General features: G+C 36.1%; 1 protein-coding gene, 1 long non-coding RNA gene and 1 pseudogene across 4 annotated transcripts; 2 read left to right on the forward strand and 1 right to left on the reverse strand.

Annotated features, from left to right (window-relative positions):
* The first annotated feature begins 14,630 nt into the window (after positions 1 to 14,630).
* LOC103932986 lies at positions 14,631 to 16,181 on the forward strand (annotated as a pseudogene).
* Positions 16,182 to 17,498: 1,317 nt separating this feature from the next.
* Positions 17,499 to 18,423, forward strand: LOC125475288. The gene is made up of 2 exons (XR_007256731.1): positions 17,499 to 17,859; positions 18,054 to 18,423. It is a non-coding gene; the product is annotated as an uncharacterized LOC125475288 (long non-coding RNA).
* Positions 18,413 to 22,101, reverse strand: LOC125475287 (flavin-containing monooxygenase FMO GS-OX-like 3). Of its 3 annotated transcripts, XM_048579990.1 has the most exons (7): positions 21,332 to 22,054; positions 20,532 to 20,602; positions 20,219 to 20,371; positions 20,003 to 20,085; positions 19,767 to 19,902; positions 19,495 to 19,668; positions 18,413 to 18,885 (listed from the first exon to the last, which is right to left on the reverse strand). In XM_048579990.1, exons 1-7 carry the CDS (start codon positions 21,912 to 21,914, stop codon positions 18,679 to 18,681), a joined length of 1,407 nt encoding a protein of 468 aa, XP_048435947.1. In that variant the 5' UTR covers positions 21,915 to 22,054; the 3' UTR covers positions 18,413 to 18,678. The 3 variants fall into 3 exon arrangements, 1 of the variants encoding a protein (XP_048435947.1); XR_007256729.1 differs by lacking the exons at positions 18,413 to 18,885; positions 19,495 to 19,668 and having other exon boundaries at positions 20,200 to 20,371; positions 21,332 to 22,085; XR_007256730.1 differs by lacking the exons at positions 18,413 to 18,885; positions 19,495 to 19,668; positions 19,767 to 19,902; positions 20,003 to 20,085 and adding an exon at positions 20,940 to 21,071 and having other exon boundaries at positions 20,303 to 20,371; positions 21,332 to 22,101.
* Between the last annotated feature and the right edge of the window lie 952 nt (positions 22,102 to 23,053).

The following is a 23,053-nucleotide window of genomic DNA, read 5'->3' on the forward strand; positions in this document are numbered from 1 at the left end:
CAGAGAACAAGTAACGGGACACAGCTTTTCAACAGTTATAAACGAAAAATCACGATTTAACGGTTATTTTAACTCCGATTTTGATGATTTTTTATAACTACACTCCTTGACCCTATATGAATATAATGAATGAATTCGATCTTCAATTTAAAATATTTACACAAGTGGATACCACAAAATCTTATGTTATACTTAATGAAAGTATAAATAAACTCTAAGTGTTAGTCAATCTATCATTTTACGAATTCTCCAAAACTAATTTCAACGATCCAAACCGTCAAAATTGTTTGTATATGCTTGGAGATCACATCAGCAAAAAATCACAAAAAAAAGACATTCAGAGATCAAGTAACGGGACAAAGCTTTTCAACGGTTATAAACGAAAAATCACGATTTAACGGTTATTTTAACTCCGATTTTGATGATTTTTTATAACTACACTCCTTGACCCTATATGAATATAATGAATGAATTCGATCTTCAATTTAAAATATTTACACAAGTGGATACCACAAAATCTTATTTTATACTTAATAAAAGTATAAATAAACTCTAAGTGTTAGTCAATCTATCGTTTTACGAATTCTCCAAAACTAATTTCAACGATCCAAACTGTCAAAATTGTTTGTATATGCTTGGAGATCACATCAGCAAAAAATCACAAAAAAAAAACATTCAGAGATCAAGTAACGGGACAAAGCTTTTCAACGGTTATAAACGAAAAATCATGATTTAACGGTTATTTTAACTCCGATTTTGATGATTTTTTTATAACTACACTCCTTGACCCTATATGAATACAATGAATGAATTCGATCTTCAATTTAAAATATTTACACAAGTGGATACCACAAAATCTTATGTTATACTTAATGAAAGTATAAATAAACTCTAAGTGTTAGTCAATCTATCGTTTTACGAATTCTCCAAAACTAATTTCAACGATCCAAACCGTCAAAATTGTTTGTATATGCTTGGAGATCACATCAGCAAAAAATCACAAAAAAAAAAACATTCAGAGATCAAGTAACAGGACAAAGCTTTTCAACGGTTATAAACGAAAAATCACGATTTAACGGTTATTTTAACTCCGATTTTGATGATTTTTTATAACTACACTCCTTGACCCTATATGAATACAATGAATGAATTCGATCTTCAATTTAAAATATTTACACAAGTGGATACCACAAAATCTTATGTTATACTTAATGAAAGTATAAATAAACTCTAAGTGTTAGTCAATCTATCGTTTTACGAATTCTCCAAAACTAATTTCAACGATCCAAACCGTCAAAATTGTTTGTATATGCTTGGAGATCACATCAGCAAAAAATCACAAAAAAAACATTCAGAGATCAAGTAACGGGACGAAGCTTTTCAACGGTTATAAACGAAAAATCACGATTTAACGGTTATTTTAACTCCGATTTTGATGATTTTTTATAACTACACCCCTTGACCCTATATGAGTACAATGAATGAATTCGATCTTCAATTTAAAATATTTACACAAGTGGATACCACAAAATCTTATGTTATACTTAATGAAAGTATAAATAAACTCTAAGTGTTAGTCAATCTATCGTTTTACGAATTCTCCAAAACTAATTTCAACGATCCAAACCGTCAAAATTGTTTGTATATGCTTGGAGATCACATCAGCAAAAAATCACAAAAAAAAAAACATTCAGAGATCAAGTAACGGGACAAAGCTTTTCAACGGTTATAAACGAAAAATCACGATTTAACGGTTATTTTAACTCCGATTTTGATGATTTTTTATAACTACACTCCTTGACCCTACATGAATACAATGAATGAATTCGATCTTCAATTTAAAATATTTACACAAGTGGATACCACAAAATCTTATGTTATACTTAATGAAAGTATAAATAAACTCTAAGTGTTAGTCAATCTATCGTTTTACGAATTCTCCAAAACTAATTTCAACGATCCAAACCGTCAAAATTGTTTGTATATGCTTGGAGATCACATCAGCAAAAAATCACAAAAAAAACATTCAGAGATCAAGTAACGGGACAAAGCTTTTCAACGGTTATAAACGAAAAATCACGATTTAACGGTTATTTTAACTCCGATTTTGATGATTTTTTATAACTACACCCCTTGACCCTATATGAATACAATGAATGAATTCGATCTTCAATTTAAAATATTTACACAAGTGGATACCACAAAATCTTATGTTATACTTAATGAAAGTATAAATAAACTCTAAGTGTTAGTCAATCTATCGTTTTACGAATTCTCCAAAACTAATTTCAACGATCCAAACCGTCAAAATTGTTTGTATATGCTTGGAGATCACATCAGCAAAAAATCACAAAAAAAAAAACATTCAGAGATCAAGTAACGGGACAAAGCTTTTCAACGGTTATAAACAAAAAATCACGATTTAACGGTTATTTTAACTCCGATTTTGATGATTTTTTATAACTACACTCCTTGACCCTATATGAATACAATGAATGAATTCGATCTTCAATTTAAAATATTTACACAAGTGGATACCACAAAATCTTATGTTATACTTAATGAAAGTATAAATAAACTCTAAGTGTTAGTCAATCTATCGTTTTACGAATTCTCCAAAACTAATTTCAACGATCCAAACCGTCAAAATTGTTTGTATATGCTTGGAGATCACATCAGCAAAAAATCACAAAAAAAAAACATTCAGAGATCAAGTAACGGGACAAAGCTTTTCGACGGTTATAAACGAAAAATCAAGATTTAACGGTTATTTTAACTCTGATTTTGATGAATTTTTACAGCTACACTCCTTGACCCTATATGAATACAAAGAATGAATTTGATATTCAATTTAAAATATTTACACTAGTGGATGTGGATATCACAAAATCTTATGTTATAATTTATATACTTAATAAAAGTATGAATCAACTATAATATTAATAATTATATACATTAATTTAATAATTTTATATCCCTAAAAAGTAAAAACTATAATAATTATATAGATGTAGGTGTAAATTGAATACAATTTAATGATGATCGATGTAAATTGAAGATTTTGTAAATGGAGGTGTAAACTTTTGAGAAAGACTTACAATCTTAAAAACAAAAACTCTTTATCCTTGCACATTTAATATTTGTAATATATTAGTAGTGTATGTATTATTTTTTTTATTAGGCTTTTATTTTCGAGTGTAGATATAGTACTTGAACGAGAAATGTTTTAATGTTTTGAAGTAATATTTATGTGGCAATGTGTGGTATGTGCAAATTTAAAAAAAATATATTTTTTTCTTAACGGGTCATAATGGGTCATAACGGGTCGGGTCACTTTACCCGTTGGGTAAAGTGACACGACCTGTTAAGGACCCGTTAAGATAACGGGTGTGACACGACACGACCTGTTAAGATAACAGGTGTTACACGAAAACGACACAAACACGATAGACACGACCCGTTTGCTAGGCCTACTGACATGCAAGGGCTTAAACAACTTTCCACCACTACAATAAAGGGCCGCTTGCCTCCTGTTGCTTTGTTGAAAAAAGAAGTTTCGCAAAATTTTCTTTTGTTTTTTTTATCAAGCAACATGCATAAGACCATCTCCAAAGGAGATTTCAAAGATGCCATATAGACATATAATGGTAACAAATGACGTACCATTTACTCCAACCAGGATGTCAAAGATGACATGGAAAAGAAAGCTAAGTTGACATGGACAAAGAGATGTCAAATTTGAAGCTGCCTTCAAATTTGATTTTTGCTATTTCCAAAGACATTCCATTTGCCTTACCTTAAATGCTACCATATGTAATTATTATATTTTTATTTTTAAACCAACAACAACCCAACTTTTATTATTTTGACTTTTTAGCCAAAATGATCCATGAGATTTGCATAACTCCTCAACTTGGCTCTGATATTTGAAATCAATAGAATTAGTCCATGAGTTTGTCCACAATGAATCATTTTGGTCCTTCCATGAAAAATCTTCATAAAATACCCTCAAAATTTGTCAAATCATTTGGTCTGTTGTTTATTATATTGAGGGTAATGTTCTCATTTAGATCCTTATTTAACATAATTTTTACCGATGGACCAATTGATAGCAGACAATCTCAAGGACCGCTTCTATTAAATTTTAATTCTTAGGGACCAAAATGAGGAGTAAGGCAAATCTCAGGGATCATTTTGGCTAAAAGCCTATTCTTTTTGTTTGAAAAAAATTGGAGATGCTCTAATTAACCTTAAATACGAAATTAATTATTCAAATATAACCGAAATAACAAAATTTATTTCTAGGGTTCCAAATTTCCAAACTCACCAAATTTCAAATTGACTTTGTGAAATGAAGTATGACGTCAAGTATTGGGGAAGCAAAGACTTTGGGCCCAACTCGAATCAAGCAAGGACTATGTCCTTTCTGTGGAACCGATTGGACAACCTCAAACCAAACTGGCCTAATTTTCTAAACAGTTGTGTGGAAGTGTAGTGAAGCCGAAGATGAAAAATATATTACAACTACGACTAAGTTTCGAACAACAAGAAAATTTTTGAACGGGAACAACGTTTTTGACGAGAAGGAAGTTTGAAATCGCTCGCGGGAGATGGAAAGTTTTGGCCGTTAAGAAGGTAACTGCTGTTGGGGAGAGGGAGTTTAAATCCAAAAAAATTTAAAACAATTGTCAAGTACTGTTGTGAATTAATGACGAGTCATTTATGACCCTGTTTCACCCTAAACTCATTTTGATGAATCTGTTTTTAGCTGTTTGAATTTGGTCTAACAAGTATAAATCAGTCCACACATAAGGTCCACCTTATAAAACCCAAGAAAATAATGCTTAGCTCATGCCACTTAGTATTACAGTCTAGTGATATTCCTCTTCACTGGTAAGCGAGATATCTTAGGTTCGATTCTCGCTAAAGGTGAATTTAAACCATATTAGTGCTAGTCCATTGTGAAGTTTATCTTACTTCCCCACCCACTTAGTGTAGATAATATCGTTTGTTCAAAAAAAAATTTTGCCCACCCCTAGATTAAACCCAACCCAACCCTGTAAACACAAGCCGATATTAAGTAAGTTCGATAAAGGGTTAATTGTAGTTCATTGGTGGTCAAACTAATATTGAATTCCAACCAATGTGCCCAAATGAACGCCTTCTTGTTAACGACATTAGTTTCCGTTTAGGAACTATAACTCGACGATCTAAAATCTGTTTAGTAGGAAAAAAAAAATAGAACTGCAAAAGGTTAACTTGAAAAAGCTCGATGACGGATGTCGGATGTCAGTAATTTGTTATCTAATCCAGGTTGGCCAGTTGACTAGGCTTGGAGTTACTAGGGCCCAAATTCTGGATTCTACGTACAGTACCGTGGTGCAAGCTCAAATATGTAACCAAAGAGCTGCAAAGAATATGGTGGCCTTGGAGGTATCTTAGACCTATTTTTTAAAATTGCTTGAGGTAACTTAGTGGGATAAAGTTTTATTGTTGTTTTTCTCGTGCACATGTATTGAAAATGCTTTATAAACTTCTTTTTTCATCCCTTGCCTGAAATCAAAGTATTCAAACTTTGATGCGAGAGATTCACGAACAAAATGAAATGAAAAAACTATGACCTTGTTAGTTCCTTTGTCATTCTTTCTGTACATAAAAAGAATAAATAAATAAATAGATAAGATGTTGTTTCTATTTCCATTGTCCAATATGATTGGCCTATGTTAATGTATGAGTATTAGAATAAAGGGAGATGAAAGAAAAGGATGGCTAGATTGGTGCGGAACCAGAGTGAAGGCTTTCCCAAATCAATGGATGTTTTAGTCTTTTAGTCTCTAGGTTTTAGTATTTTAATATTTAGGGTTTTAGTCGCTTGACTTCCTACTTTTATGAGGACTAAGATTATTTCTAGTTGATTAGGATTAGATTGCAAAATTCTTGGTGAGAGTCCAAGAACGGGTGTGATGCCCCCGGAGTGATTCCATTTGTCTTTTATTATTGTTTTCCATTAAGTTTATGTGTTTTCCATTAAGCTACATCATAGATGACACACACACACATATGCACGCGAGTGCGCGCGCATATATATATATAAGTCTTTTAAGGGAAGAGATCCTCATTTTTCAAAAAAAAAAAAAATGGAGATAACTTCGTAACCATTATATTTGATTTTAATGAAATTCTGTAATTGAGATTAAATCACAGATCATAGAATCTCAACTACAAAATTTCATTAAAATCAAATCTAACGGTCAAGAGGTTGTCTCTAATTTTTTTTGAAAAATAGGGATCCATTTCCTTGAAGGCTTCCTATATATATGGGGAATTATTATTAGCACTCCAAAAATCTTATTTGGCACTCCAAACTTTCTATTATTAGAAAGAAAAATACACTTGTGAGAGAGTGTAGAATTAGATTTTTGAAATGCTAATAACAATTCTATATATATATTTGTCGAGGACACCAAATTGATATTTATTAAATGATTGGCTAATTGATTTGCAATGATCCAGATCAACACAACCACCATGGTAACAGTTACTATCCAGAGAAGAATGCTGATGGCGAGAAAAGGGATCAAATAAGATGGAATGTTCTTAGAAAGGATAAGGTTAACTTTCTTGTAAAAACTGTAAGTATACATATCTCAACCCTTTCCGATCATTTAAATTTACTTAACATTGTATTCTTAGTTGAACGTTTGTAATAGAGTGAAAATTTGTGGATGTTAGTAGCCAACTGATACTGGATTTAATCAAAAGCTCAAGTTTATACCTTTTTTTTTTTTTTTTGGATTCGGAAAAATAGGTAATCAGTTCTACGGACATGTCTCAAAGAGAAATATCTAAAATAGGTAATCAGTTCCAAATATCGTACACAACATGATTCTTTAAAAATTTGTGCACAATGATTATATACGTCTGTGTTCGTTTTTTGTATTTACTTTTCTGAATCTTTATATAAAAATCCTACGTGTGTTAATAAGTTTCCAATATACATTAGGACCTGGATTGTCTTTCCTCCCCATCTCATACCCTTCCCATCCTCTTTTATTTCTGTAATCATGGTTAAGCCACGTCAACATTTTATATTCCCATTGCTTTTTGTCTTATTATTTCTATAAAAAAGTTTAATATAAAATGTTGACGTGGCTTAATCGTGACCATAGAATATAAGAGGGGATGGGAAGGGTATGAGATGGGGAGGGCAAACAATCCAGGTCCTATACATTATAAACTTCTCGACTTTTAAGGTTCTAGAGATGTGTTCATGACGTTTGGATTGGACTTCCTTAACTGGTTATTTGCCAGTGGGCGACAACCCTATCTTGTACTCAAGGTTCTAAAAGACTAGGTGAAAGTCGGGCAATAGGCTGGAGCCTAGAGTCTAGGCGGATTTAAGTAAATTTATTGTTTATTGTGTAAATAGTTGCCTATTTATACTTAAAAAAAACATAATTTATACATAAACTGAAAATAAAATGACATATATATTATTGTTAATATTTGAGCTACGTTTGAGCTAAATTTTTCTATGTATTTGTAATCAATTCAACAAGTAATTGAAATGGATTCAAAGATTGAATATCAGAGATGAAGTTTTGAGGAAGAAGAGTAATTGAAATGGATTCAAAGATTGAATATCAGAGATGAAGTTTTGAGGAAGAAGGAGTACGTTGCTCCTCGAATCTACATTGGATTCGGTCCTCCAAAGTTGGCTCACATGGTGGGCTTTATAGCCGTTCCATACCCACACTTGCACATACTTGCAACGTGACTATGATCATATGCTCAACACATGTTTTCATTTAACTTTTAACAAACTAGACACGTGGTAGAGATGATATAATCCTGTTCATTTATTACATTATTTGAACTTCAGCTATTCTAACACTTAGAACCTTTCGAACTTCATTTCTTCTTTCCATTCTTCAACTGCAATGCTTGTGTGATCCAGCTTCCAGGCTTATCCACCAACACTCCCTTCTAAGCTGGTAGCTAGTTTAACTCCAAGCTTCTCTGTGTGTGTGTAGAATTGATGTTTTGGCAGGGCCTTGGTGAAAATATCTGCAAGTTGATCTTCAGACTTGCAATAGATTAGCTTTATCATGTTTGACTGCAATGCTTCTTGAATGTAATGATATCTTCTTCCAATATGCTTTGTTCTCTGATGGAACACACGATTTCTTGTTATAGCAATGGCAGATGTATTGTCACAATAGAGAAGAATAGCTTCAGCTTGTTCTTCACCAAAATCTTGAAGCACAAACATCAACCACACAGCTTGAGTGGTTGCTTCAGTTGCACTCATGTACTCAGCTTCAGCTGTTGATAGAGCAACAATATGTTGTTTAACCAAGGCCCAAGAGAAAACCCCACTTCGAAAAGAGAAAGCATATCTAAATGTGCTTTTCATATCAATTTCATCCCCACCCTAATCATTGTCACAATAGCATATGAGAATTGATTCTTTGCCTTTCTCATACTCAATCCCATAGTTTAATGTGCCTTGTATATATCTGCGAACTCTCTTTGCTGCTCCCAAATGCTTCTTTGATGGTCCATGCATGAAGCTAGCAAGTAGGCTAGCTGCAAACATAATGCCTAGTCTTGTTGCAGTTATGTACAACATACTCCCAACCAGTTGCCTATACACATTCTCATCTGTTTTCTCACATTCATCCACTTTCTTAAGTTTGTTACTCACAACCAATGGAGTGCTAACAGGTTTAGGTCCTTCAATCCAAATTTCTGCAGCAAATAAACTACATATTTCCTTTGATTAATGAAGATCCCAGATTCAGATTGTAATATTCCCATGCCAAGAAAGTGATATAACAGACCCAAATCTGTCATTTCATATCTGTTCACCATGTCATACTTGAACTCTTCCAACAACTTAGTGCTGCTACCTATGTAGATAATGTCATCTACATAGATAGAGATAGTATTGCTTTCATATTCTCCCTTTGACTTTATATACGAGGTTGCCTCACTTGGACTTTTAGTGAATCCACAATTGTGCAGATGAACATCAATTCCTTCATACCATGCCTTTGGAGCTTGCTTTAACCCATACAAGGTCTTCTTCAGTTTATATACTTTGTCTTCTGCACCCTGCACTACAAATCCTTAGGTTGGTCAATGTAAACTTCCTCTTGCAACACTCTATTAAGACAAGCTGATTTCACATCAAGTTGAAATAGCTTCCACTTCTTTTAAGCTGCTAAGGCAATGAGAGTTCTTATGGTATCCAATCTTGCAACAGAAGCAAATATTTCAATGAAATCAACACCAGGTTTCTGTGTATAACCTTTGGCAACAAGTCTTGCCTTGTGCTTCTAAATTTTCCCATCCAGATTCAATTTGGTCTTGTATATCCACTTCACTCCAACAATAGGTTTGCCTAATAGTCTATCAACCACTTCCCAGGTGTTGTTTTTCTCTATCATCTCAATTTCAGCATCCATTACTTTCTTCTAAGCTACTTTAGTGGCTGCATCAATGTAGCATCATATCTAGCATATATTTGACTTAGTGACTTTTCTTTAACTGGTGTGGTGTTAGCAGAACTAGATTCACCACTCTCAGTTTGAGAATCAATGACCCTTTGAGTTTACAATCACTCCCTTCTGGTTGAATGTCATCTCTCAGTGGTAATGGATCAATCTCAGGTAAATTCAGATTGACAGGAAATGATAGTTTCTCACCATTTTCTACATTCCAACTCCAAGTACCATTCTCATCAAATACAACACTTCTAGATAGAAATATCTTCTTGGTACGTAAGCTGTAAATCCTATATCCTTTCTCCATCTTCCTATATCCAACAAAAAATACCTTTCATAGAGGATTCATCAAGTTTCTGTCTTAATTGTCTAGGTATGTGACCATAATAGATACACCCAAACACCTTTAACTATTGAATACCTAGCTTCCTGCCACTAAAAGCTTCAAATGGAATTCTATGTTCCACAGCCTTGGTTGGAGACCTATTAAGTAAGTAAACAGTTGTGTTAATAGCTTCTCGTTGTGTTCCTTCTAAGTACAATATATGGTTAGTATAATGGCACAAGTAAGGGTGTCGAACCACGTGGACTGATTAGACCTCTATAAATTACTAGCCTTGAAAGAACCCTAACTAAACAATGAAAATAATAAATTGAATGTAGGTTTTGTGCTATTAATGAGAATAACTAAAAATGCAAGAAAAAATGTAACAACGAATGATATGTTAATTGAGAAACGATGAGGATAGGTCTAGGGATTTCGAGTTCACCATTACAAAATCAATTCCATGTTTATAAAGTTAAACCATATTCCATTATCAACCTGTTTTCGGAGTTCATTTTACATATATGATCAGCCATATGATGTGTGGTTTTGATCAAATTCTCCTAATCTACAACCTAATTGGGATGTTCAACTTCGGTTCCAAATTAAGAGTCTTTAGCATGCAAGAAAACGTTAAAGAACCAAAGAAAATACATGGCAGGATGTTTGCATAGCATTCTCTTCGTTCATTCACATGTTTACCAAGATTAAGCATGATGTTTACTATAATCTTGATCAAATGATATGTAAGAAATCCTAATGGTGATCAATCATTAAAATTAACAAACAAATTTAACAAAAGATTTAGTGAATGAAACAAGAGACAGATTGATGAATTGAATATTTTAACATAAAAACTTGGATCAATTGTGCAAGGCTATATCAAAATCCCTAGCTATGAATTTAGTTAGACATCATGTTCACAGAGATGAAATTGGAAATACACAACATGAGTGAAAATAAATCAAAGAGAGAGGAAACCCTTTGAAGCAATTTTGATGTTGAACTTCTCCAAGAATAGTCTGTCGGGATGAGTCTTCGGTGATGTTGGAATGTATAGAATGGGTGGAGTTTTGAGTGTGGATGAAAAGAGAGAAAAATAGTGACTGGAGTTGTGAAATTCGCTTAGAATGAAAGGTGTGTGTGTAGTAAAAGTGGCTGAAATGCTAGGTTTTATGATGTTAAAGAAGCTGTTACAGATTACCAATACATCTCAGTAATTGGGTATTTAATTCCCACATTTTTTTTGCTGTTGTTGGTCTTATAAAGAGCCATATTCATCACCATATTCAGTTTCCACTTTTAATTCTTTGTCTACATCACCATCCTTATTCAATTCTCAATTTTTAGCACCATTGTGCCTTATTTGTCATCAACTGAGCTCTAAAATATGAAAGCTACACAATAACACAAAAGAGGGTAAACAATGCAACTAGTTCAACTCAAAAATATCACAAAGGGACTTGGAATGGATGGCATGAATGTATGAAATATATCAGTTATCGCTTCTCCTCAGAACTCATAGGGTAAATGTTTGTCATGAAGCATACTTTTAGCATTTCAACAATGGTTCTATTCTTCCTCTCAGCAACACCATTTTGCTATGGAGAATAGGCCATAGTCAACTGTCTCTCAAGCCCTAAGTCTTCATAGAATTGAATAAACTCATGAGAGTTGTACTCTCCATCTCTATCACTTCTTAACTCTAGAATTTTTTAGCCACTCTGCAATTCAACCATGACTTTGAATTTCTTGAATAGTTTGAACACTTCTGATTTGTGATTTAGAAGATAAACCCAACACATTCTAGTGGCATCATCAATGAATGTCAAGAAATATATGTTCCCTCCAAATGTTGTGACTTGCATTAGTCCACACACATCTGAGTGAACAAGTTCCAGAGGCTTGCTTGCTCTTTAAGTCAACTCTTTACTGAATGCATCTCTATGCTATTTTCCAGCAATACACCCTTCACAGACACTAGTTGATTTCTTGAGTTTAGGTAGACCCAACACCATTTTTTATCAGACAATAATTGCAAGCTCTTAAAATTCAAATGCCCTAGCCTTTTGTGCCATTCCCAAGCCTCACCCTTAATACTAGTCTTTAGTGCAGAACCATTCATATCCTCCATAAGTAGTGGAAAACACCCATTACTAGTCATTTGTACTATAACAACATGACTCTCCAAACTTCCATCTTCAAAGATTGCAACCTGGTCATCTCCAAATAATAAGACATAATCATGCTGCATCATTTTCCCCACAATGAGAAGATTTTCATCCAATCCTGGCACTAGCAATACTTCTTTAATGTGTTTGGTACCAAGGTTCCTTTTGAACTAGCTTGAACAATCTGTCCATTCCCCATTTTGATTCTTGTTGAAAAACTTCGGTCTAGATTAATTAACATAGACTCATGTGAAGTCAAGTGGTTGCTGCATCCACTGTCAATATACTAAATATGCTCACTTTTGACTATTACATCAGAATTACAAGCAAAGAATATAGAGGTTTCCTCCTCCACTTATTATGCCACTTGAACTTGTTGAACTGGTTACTTCTGCAATCTCTGGCAAAGTGATTAAATCTGCCACAGTTGTGACACTTTTGGCTTTCCCTTAAATCTGCATTCACCATAGTGTATATTCCAACATATTTTACATGCCTCTCTTGTGTTCTCCTTGTTAAACCAAGGTTTGACAGCATATTGAGGCATATCATTAACCTTAAAATCGCGTTTCTTATATCTAAATTTGAAAGGTTTCTTCCCCTTGTACCCAGTGGTATGTGAACCTGTTTGGGCCCAAAATATTATTGGGCCGAGCAACAGGATGCGCTGGGCCCAATGTAATGACAAATACTATGGGCCGAATAATGAAACTTGGGCCAGTTGGCAAGGTCGGCCAGATCCTATCCTAAGTAGTCCAGATGAATAGGAAAGGTCGAGGAAATCCTGGTGTGACCAGGATTCTCGACCAACGAGGAATAAAACCCCAAAAGGGAGGAAAATTCAGAATCCCAGTAGGAGTTGGATTATCCGAGTCAGAGGTGAAATGGGACAAGGACTCCCAATCTGAATCAGAATGCGAATTGATCTCAAGGAATGGGGTGCTATAAATACAAGAAATCACGTAATAGAAAGGACCTTCAACATCAGCATACAATTGCCCTGTGCAAAACCTCTCAAACACCTTGAGATTTTTCCTTTTCTTTTCCTGCCGACACACCTTCAGTTTGGATAAACAGCACTGTGGAAGCAACCGGTGAGCACCTTCAGTTTAGATAAACAGCACTGCTGCCGCAGAATCAGCCGACCGAGGAGCACCTTCAGTTTGGATAAACAGCACTGCGTCGAGGTCGACCGATTATCTATCTAAGTCTCGGCCGAGAAGGGTTTTCGAACTCTTGTTGGTAGAGGTCATCCTACTAAGCCTTTCCGGCATAGTTGGGTGTTACGAATTGCATTGCTCGGCGTATTGGACGCCGAGTGAGTTTATGATTGGATACTCGCAAGTAAGTTTCAGGGTTCGGCATTCCGACGGCCGAACTACGTTTACTATCAAGACGTATATCACATTCGAGTACTTGTGCCCGTATAGTTTGGTCTCGATTCGGCGTGCTTATACTCTCACGAATATAATCACGGTGACCGAACCAGGCTTCGGCGATTTGTGAACTCCGTAGAATTAGTAGCCTTGTCTTCAGGCTATAGAATCCAGAGACCGAGAGCGTTCCTTCCTCGGTCGCAATCGCAAGATACAGAAGTCAACAGCGCGCTCAACGCGAATACATCAAATTTCTCCTCGGCCGAGCTCGGCCGACGAGTTGGCACGCCCCGCATTCGACGAAGGACGTTAGTTAGCTCATTAGTTACTCGGCCTGCGCGCCACGTAGGTTTTGTAAATTTTAGAGTCAACAGAACCACTTTTGTTTTGAATACTAAGACTGCTAAATGCCTTATCACTCACTTCCTCATCTTTAATATGTCTTTTCAACCTCTACTCAAATCCTTTTAGAGTTGCAACGACCTCATTTGGAATCTCATCCAATTTCTTAGTTTCCTCAATGACAGAAACAATGTTATCATATGCAGGAGTTTGACTAATTAACATTTTCTCAACTAGTCTCTTGTTTGGAAAAGTTTCACCAAACATCTTCATCTTATTCACAAGACCAGATAATTTAGCTAGAGTATCAGAGATATATTCATTATTTCTCATCCTAGCATATTCAAAATCACAGCGAATACCTTGTAATTTCACAACCATGACTTGAGCATCACCCTTGAATTCTTGCTTAAAAACATCCCAAGCATCCTATGCAATCTCTTGATTTGCGATTCTAGGAAAGATCTCATCACTCACAGCTCCTTATATCAATCCCAATGCCTTTGCATATATGGAGATGAGATCTTGATCAGTAAGGATTTGTTTCTCATTCGTCTTCTTCCCTTCCTTCGATAATGTGAAGCCATCTTTAATAAAGCTCCATAGATTGTGAGACTTGAATATGGTTTTCATTTTGATACACCAAAATTCATAATTGACTCTCGTGAATACTGGTGCACGAAGATCGATGCTAGATCCAGCCATTTTTATGCTTCTGAGTTCTTCATTGAAAATCCAGACGAACACTCACATATTCACTCCCAGATTCAAATCCAACCTGGCTTTAAGGCCATGTTAATGTTTGAGCTACTTTTGAGCTAAATTTCTCTATGTATTCGTAATAAATTCAACAAGTAATTGAAATGGATTCAAAGATTGAATATTAGAGATGAAGTTTTGAGGAAGAATGAGTACATTGCTCCTCGAATCTACGTTGGATTCAATCCTCCAAAGTCGGCTTACATGGTGAGGTTTATAGTCGTTGCATACCGACACATGAACACACTTGCAATGTGACTATGATCACATGCTCAACATATGTTTTCATTTAACTTATAACAAACTAGACACGTGGAAGAATATACACCCTAAAGATGATATAATCATGTCCGTTCATTACATTATTTGAACTTTAGCTATCCTAACACTTGGAGCCTTTCGAACTTCATTTCTTCCTTCCATTTTTTAGCTACAATGCTTGTGTGATCCAGCTTCCAAGCTTATCCACCAACAATTATAAAGCATTAGAACATATTGAAAATTGGGGAACAAGCTTATAATAAGTGTTCATCCTAGTATTGAACAAGTCTTTTACATTTTATTGAAAACATAAAAAGCAAAATGAAAGTTATCGATTTTCTGTCTAAATAAGAATCGCAACCTAGGCGGGTGCCTACGCATGTTTAGGCGGGTTAGGCGCACTTTCTTAATTTTCAAACGGCTAAGAACTAATCGGGGCGGTAGCCAGCCACCGAGTGCCTAGAAGGGAATTTTTAGAATAGTGCTTGTACTAGAATGATATACTAATTTTATTGCCTCTAATTATTGCCTAAAAGGTTGAGTGTGATGTTTTTGTTTGATTCTCATTTCAAGCCCAACTCAAGATAGTTGTTAAATAACTCCCACTTTTGCAGCTTCTATAACTTAATGACAGTAAAGAGGCTGTTTACAGTGCTCTTGATGGATGGGTTGCATGGGAGGAAGACTTTCCCTTTGGAAAAATTAGGATGGCGTTGATTGCTCTTGAGAAGGGAAAACAATTGCAAGGACAATTCTACACAAACTATTCGATTTGGGAATACTTTTCCTAGAAAAAAGTTTTTATCATGTATTGAAGTGCTTCGCATAAGGATACGTGGAATAAGACTTTGTTGTTGTTATTGTTGTTTAACCCCATTAGGTAATCAAATGGATGCTAAGCAAGGGACAAGGAAACACAGTGGGAACATATGGGCAACTGATCCGAGCTTTAGATATAGACTAGAGACCCGAAGAAGCACACAAGTTTTGGGAGAAGAAGATTGACATGGATTTGCATGCAGTTCCATGGTAGTTATGCAAAAGTCTGATAGCTATATACTATCGAAACAACATGTTGACGAATCTTGTAAAGGTACAGTTTATTTTATCTAGACTTGGTTAATCAGTGTTCTAGAGTCGATCGATGCTTGGGCATTTCAATTTTATGTCTTTTTGATTCAACTACTTTATGTATTAGACTAGGCTAACCTGCCATAATCATGCTTGCATTCCAAAGCTTTTCGAGGGCCTGGAAGTTTTCGATCGCAAGCCTCCAGAGAAGTCAATAGTCCGAAGAGTGGAAGATGCATATGAGATGTTAGGCAGGCTTGAAGACAAAGATAGGGTATTGCAGAAGTACAACTATCTTTTAACAGACAATGTAGTACTCAAGAAATCCAGAATGGCCTTGTCTAAGAACAAGAAGAAACTCGGTTAGAACTTCGATTGTTGTTTAAACTAGTCAGCCAATCTATATGCCAAATTGATACTACTGTATGTGCGGTTTTGAGAAAAAGGCAAACAAAACTGTGTAACTGTTAAATGAAAAGCCCTTTTGGGAATTTGGTGGTTGAACCTCTGTTGGTGTGATGATTCTGTTTCTCTAAGCCGATCTCAATTCTCAACTCGCCAATTTTAGCTCGTTTGGTTTGATTTTTGTTCCAAATATGCGTTTCATTTGTAAAGTTTGATTCTGAATACATCTGAAGATGTACGAATCAGTCATTTTGCACCTTATTGCAAGTGAACTTTACACAACACAACATTCATGACTTGAATCTTTATGTTTCGGGCATGACCGGGTCTTGAACCACCTGCTTGTTGGCCGTGTTGATCAACTGCAACCATTGCTTGCACTACACGGTGGGCATGTGCGTCTCTCTACCTTTTTCTTCGGCACCTCTACTTCTTCGTGCTTCATTCTCTCCCTCATGGAGAATGTAACACCCTCCTCATGTTAGACATTGAAAGAACTCATCTTTTTAAAATCCAAGAATTGAAAAGCAAAGAGGACAAAGATGATTGGTGTGAGTAGATGAGGTAGTTTTAAGGGTTTTTATTGAGAAATCAGATGAAATTAAAAATGCAAATAAGGACACATGGCGCTGTGACGAGACTGGTCGAAATTCTTATCGAAAATCTGAACAAAGATTCTTCATGAATAGTGACACGTGATGCGCCAAGAGTGGGTGAAAATTTTATAAAAATTCTAGGGCGATAATGATACGTGGATGATAAGATCAAATAAAAAAATATTAATGCAGTGTCTAGGAGGATAAATATTGTCATTGTTTAAAATTAATAAACTTATTACAGACGAAGATAAAACATCACTAAATTGTAGTAATAACTACAAAACTTCAGAAAAATAGAGAATCAACTAAAACTTTAGTGAATTAGCTACATTCCTCAGGCAAAAACTAAGAACAATACAATGCACCAAATGTATTCTAGATATTAACAACCATGAGCTCAATTACATTACTAGTTTAGTACTACGGGTGGGTTGGAAAAACTGAAAATCGAAAAAAATCGGACCGAAAACTGAACCGAGACCAAAAAAAATTCGAACCGAAAAAAAAAACAAACTGAAATCGTCAATTCATATCTAGTTGGTTCGGTTTTGGTTTTGTAGGTCCGGAAACTGGACCGGACCAAACCAAACCGACATATGTAAATCATATATAAATACTTAAAACTTGGTGGTGTGAGGATTCGAATCCCTTCCCTAAAGTTTGAGAATAGCTGCTTCAAGCTAATTTGACTGTAGGCTTTGTGTTGCTATAATTGTACAAGTATAACATTTATAGGTATTTGAATTTTTAATTCTTTATAAACTTTCTAAAGCTTACAAACCCTAGCCGTCCCATTTCACCTCTTTTGTTTTCTCAAACACTCTCTCTCCCCTCGTCTGCATTCTTCATGTATGGTCTCTGCTTCCTCAGTCTCTCTCTCTCCTTCCTCTTTTCCTCCAAATCACTTTCTTTCCACTCTCCAGTCTTCTCCTATCCTCCTCACTGATTCCTTCTTTCAAACCATGATTTTCCCTCGTCCCTTTCGAATCGGCACCCCTCCAAATTGGAAGATTCTAATCCGGATTTTCCGATCTCTCATAGGTAATTTTCAAATCAAAACGAATATGATTTATATTTTGATTTTGCTGAATTAAAATGGATTTTTCTTTTAATTATTTTGTTGGGGTTTTGCATATTGTTCATATTTTGGGGTTTTCCATATTGACATCTGATTGGGTTATGCTGCACCTGTTTTGCTTTTCTTGATTGTGCATGCCTCCCTCCCTGAATGGCAGATCTTGAAGCTGCAGGGTCCATTAAAATCTGAAATTTTATGTACCCAAAATTGCAGTGTGCAGATTAGAGCAATGCAGGAGTGTTCAGAGCAAAGAAGAATCTAAAAATGCAGATAAATCCCATTTTTTTTTTTTTATCTTGATGTAAAATCCAAGGTTCCCAAATCAGAAATCCCAAACTTTTATAAAATCCAAATCAATGCATGTATGCAAACGGCGTGGTCGTCTGCACTGAACCGGAAAAATCGAACCGAAAAAAAAAAAAAAATTGAACTGAACCGAACCGAAATTTTCGATTTTAGCAAAAAACTGAACCGTTTTGAACCGAACCCAGCCCTATTTACTACAGTAGATATTGATTACTTTCTAATTTCACACTTCTTATTACAAAGTAACATTTGCATTATAGTACAATACCTAAAAACCTTGGGACATTGCCCGGAACTCAAATTCAGTTGAGTGAACGAGGTAAATCTGTGTGATTGTGATTTGATTTGAATGCCAACAACATTACTAAATTACATACATTTGTGATTTGAACCTTCTAAGGAACAGCAACAGGTCGAGGTTTCCTTGTTTGTTTTCGCATGTTTCAACTCCATCTGGGAAGGACAGAGTTCGGATATCACTTATCCACGACCCCAACTCCATTTACGGTGTAGTTTGTGAAGTCCTGATGCGCTTGCAATACTAAATGGTGATCTTCCAACTCATCCCGGTAGGTCTCTGGTTGTTTATGCAGGTTCTCTAGAGCTGCAACGTACATTTGTTTTCTCCATTCTTCAAAGCCTGGACACCCACACTGAGCTGCAAGCCACTCATCATACCCAAACTGCAGGAAACAAAAAACAAATATTTCATCGGTTCATGACATAAAGATACAAGTGTGGAGACCAACAAAATTTAATAGAAAAAATTTGTTGAATAGTGAATGAGGACTACTGGCATTAGCTAAGAAATCATTGTTCATATACATAAAGCAGATGTTTCAATCAGAGAAAACCATGTACCACACCTAGACAATACAACATGTACGCTTTTGAAAACGAGTGTGAATGAACATTACGGTGTTTGATTAGCAAGTGTCCGCAAATAATGATAATACCAAAAAACAAAACCAGCAGCAACAGAGATTATATAATCCATTCCCAATAGACAGATGAAGTTGCATTCTGCTGAAGGCCAAGAACCACAATAATTGGTAGTTAAAGATCTCAAATATTATATTTAGACAGCATAGACACGCTTAAAGTACGTTATCTGCATAAATTTATCATGTGCGGATCAGTCAAGAAAATATGAAACAAATCTTCTGTCATCAATTACCCCAAAGCCAGTAGTCTCAGGTCTCAACCTCTATGATGAATCAACTTCTGGTGAGGTCATGAGGGTTTGGAGACTAGATAACAACTTAGGCAGGAAACAAAGATATTGAATTTACCTTGTAACCAAAAACGTTGTGAGTGTAATGCTTAGGGATGCCCAAAGTTTGAAGCGAAGAGTGGAAAGCCTTGACATCCTCCATCATCTCCTCTTGTGATGGAAGTGCAATACGGTTAGACAAAATGCCTGCTATCCATTTGCTTTGAAATTCAAACATGGGGAAAGGCGCAATCTAGCACATGATATTCAATGATTTACTTCAACCATCAATAGAAGAGCGAACCAAAAGAAGCGCAAAAATATGGAAAATAATTTATAGAAGAGAAATACCATCCATGGTAACCCTACAAAGGAAAGTGATGGAGCCAAAGCACGTGGGAAGATGTGCTTGTACAGTGGGCCAACACAGTTATCATCGACGGTCACAATGTCATTGGTTTTAAGGAATGGGAAATGATATTTGTACCTTGAAAAGTAAAACAAATATTACCACTTGCTGCTCTTTCATTCAATACAGAAATTTACATGATAGCTTGAAGTCCTAAAATTAAACAAAGTAAGTATACCCTGTGCAGTAAAGAATGATATCAGCAACGACGAAGCTCCCATCTCGGAAAACAACACTACCATTTTCATGGACACTTTTGATCTGCATTTGTTCAAACAATATCAGCAACTTAGGATAAAGCGATCTCCAGCATCTGGCTTAAACAAAATTGAAAACTCCATTGATAAACTTCTCATCATAGCACCCAATTCTTACCCTGGGTGAAGTCTATTACCATAGAATGAAGCCACATGTTATCATAGCCGGGCTGCTTTTCATTGGTTTCATCAGGGAGAGATCTAGACGCAATGTGAACTTCTTTTGCTATTCCAGCTATTTCCCGTGAAATATCAATAGCACTAGTTGCGCTCCCAATCAAAACTACAACCTATGCACAGCATGGAATGAATACGTTAAGCTAAAGGACTGTATAGAGTCTATAGACTATAGATGTAATAGAAAACAAAAAACATGTGTTTTATTGTTACGATTTCCTAAATAAGTTCTAGATGTTCCTTCAGAGTATACAGGATGTGACATGTACAGACCTGGTTTTGAAATGGCGCAGGGGTACGATAATTGTGGCTGTGAATTTGCTTCCCTTTCCATGTGTTGATGCCTGCAAATAATGTACATGATGCAAATGGAAAGGAGTTAACCAACGTTTTTTTTTTTTTTTTACTTTCGATTTTTTCAATCCTGCGATTTCAGTCATTCGCATAGACTCCGCATTTAGAGAAAATCCTTTACAAGTGGTTTTCGATTTTCCTCTACAAATACATATCAAGGCAGGAATTGTAATTTCTTCTCCACCTTTACAACCATTTCTATGCAAGGACTTTACAAATGCAATTCAAGTTTGGAACCTCGAAAACTCATTTCAAGACGACAATCTCAAATTGCACCTCTAGTAGTCTTTCGAAAGTACTTTTAGCTTGATGTTCAAGAGCGTTTACCTTTGCACCCGTATTCTCATTCCTTGGTTTGAAATTCGAAAACCCCCTCCCCAATCTTGATTCTTGGATGATAAAGGTAAATTCATCCCCTCGATCAATACAAGATATACAATGCAGAATCAACTTAGGTAACTAAACCAGCTCAAAATGTGCAAACTTCGAATAAATTCTAATTCGCCAAATACTACTTTAAAAATGTAAAAATTTTAAAAACGAACAAAGTTTACCACAGTGGTGGAAATGTGTTGAGTCATTGCATAACTGTATGGGTTCAAATCTCGTCCGATAACTAATCTAACATCTAATCGAACAAAATCTATCGTTTAACAAAAAAAAAAAAAAAAAAAACAAACAAACAAATTTGAAAGCTGTGAAAAAAGATAAGTTCATACCTTGAATTTGGGGAAGACGAGGTTCAGTATGATGACCAGAACACACAACCACGGCATCATAAATCTCATCTTCCACATCCCCACCTCCCTTACTCCTCGACTTCACCTTCCACTTCCCGCCCGCCGCCGCATCCACCAGCACCACCTCCGTCTCCAACCTCACAATCTCCGATATCCCAAACTCTCCGGCGAAGTCCTTCAAGTACATTAGCACCTCTCTGTGAACCGGAAACCTTCTCGGGTCTCTCTCTTCGTCTCCTTTTTTGGCCACAAATGGGTAGTCCCGAAACCCCATGGCCTCTCTCGGCAGGTTTGTCCTCAGCGACTCGTACATGCTCGAGTGGACCAGGGTCCGATTTGGGTTGACTCCGATTGGGTCGGACTCCACATTCGGATTGTAAACCCACGTGCCTCCCAATTGGTCTCCTCGCTCGAAAACAATCACTTTGTGACCTTCTCTCCGGAGCTCACGTGCGGCGACCAGGCCTGCTGCGCCGGCTCCGATCACTGCCACATGGCGGGAGGCCAGATGATGAGATTGGGGTTTGTGGACAAATGAGTTTGAGTATCCACTCATTATCATTGATGTTTGCTTGGATTCATGAGATTAACGGAACCAAACTTGTCAAGAAGATGCTAGAAGTGAGTAGTAGCCAAGGCCTTGATAAACAAATCAGCCAACTGATTATGACTACGAGTAAAAATTATTTGAATAATCTTGGATTGAACTTGTGCGCACACATAACAGTAATCCACCTTAACATGCTTGGTGTGTTCATGGAAGATCGGATTCGACGCAATGTGTATCTGTTTGGGTCTAAAATAATATTGGTAGGCCACGTATAGGTTTATGCTCGGCCCAAAGCTGTTTCAAATATACTATGGGTTGCTTGGTGATCTCGGGCCATTCAGTAAAGATGGTCGAGTCCTATCACAAGAAGAAGTAGTTCGGATAAGCAAAGGGGTCGAAGAAGTCCTAGTGTAATTTGGATTCTCGACCAACAATAAATATAGCCTAAAAAAGGGGGTGGGTTCAAAGTCCTAATAGGGGTAGGATTGATCGAAGTAGAGTTGGAGCAGAACAAGAAGTCCCAATCCAGATATGATTTTGACTTGATCTCAAGGAGGATTTGGTGCTATAAATACAAGACATTATGCAACAATTGGAGGACCTCCAATTCAACACACAACTGCCCTGCGCAAAACCTCTCAAACATCTTGAGATTTTTTATTTTCTTTTTCCCGCCGACACATCTTCAGTTTGGATAAACAGCACTGTGAAGGCAACCGGCGAACACCTTTAGTTTGGATAAATAGCAATGTCACCGTAGAATCAGCCGACTAAGGAGCACCTTCGGTTTGGATAAATAGCACTGCGTCGATGCCGACTGGTTACCTATCCAAGTTTCAGTCAAGAAGGGTTTTCGAATCCTTATTGGCAGAGGTCATCTTATTAGCCTTCTCAGCGAAGTAAGGTGTTACGAGTTACGATATTCGGCGTATTGAACGCCGAGTGATTTTATGATTAGATACTCACAAGTGAGTTTCAGAGTTCGGCATTCTGACGGCCGAACTACATTTACCATCAAGACATACATCACCTTTGAATACTTGTGTCCGTACAGTCTGGTGTCGATTTGACATATTTATACTCTCACGGATATAATCACTATGACCGAATGCAGCACCGACGATTTGTGAACTTCGCAGAACTAGCAGCCT

The sequence above is a fragment of a genome, unplaced genomic scaffold (assembly GCF_019419815.1).
Source record: "Pyrus x bretschneideri cultivar Hongxiangsu unplaced genomic scaffold, Pyrus_bretschneideri_v1 Contig14, whole genome shotgun sequence".
Classification (NCBI taxonomy): Eukaryota; Viridiplantae; Streptophyta; class Magnoliopsida; order Rosales; family Rosaceae; genus Pyrus; species Pyrus x bretschneideri.

Excerpts from the sequence above, each read along its gene's own strand:
- LOC125475287 (XM_048579990.1), bottom strand. The coding sequence starts at position 21,914 with ATGATAATGAGTGGATACTCAAACTCATTTGTCCACAAACCCCAATCT. Across the intron at positions 20,603-21,331 it reads TCGTCTTCCCCAAATTCAAG|GCATCAACACATGGAAAGGG; the intron begins GTATGAACTTAT and ends CATTATTTGCAG. Across the intron at positions 20,086-20,218 it reads ACATGTGGCTTCATTCTATG|ATCAAAAGTGTCCATGAAAA; the intron begins GTAATAGACTTC and ends GAACAAATGCAG.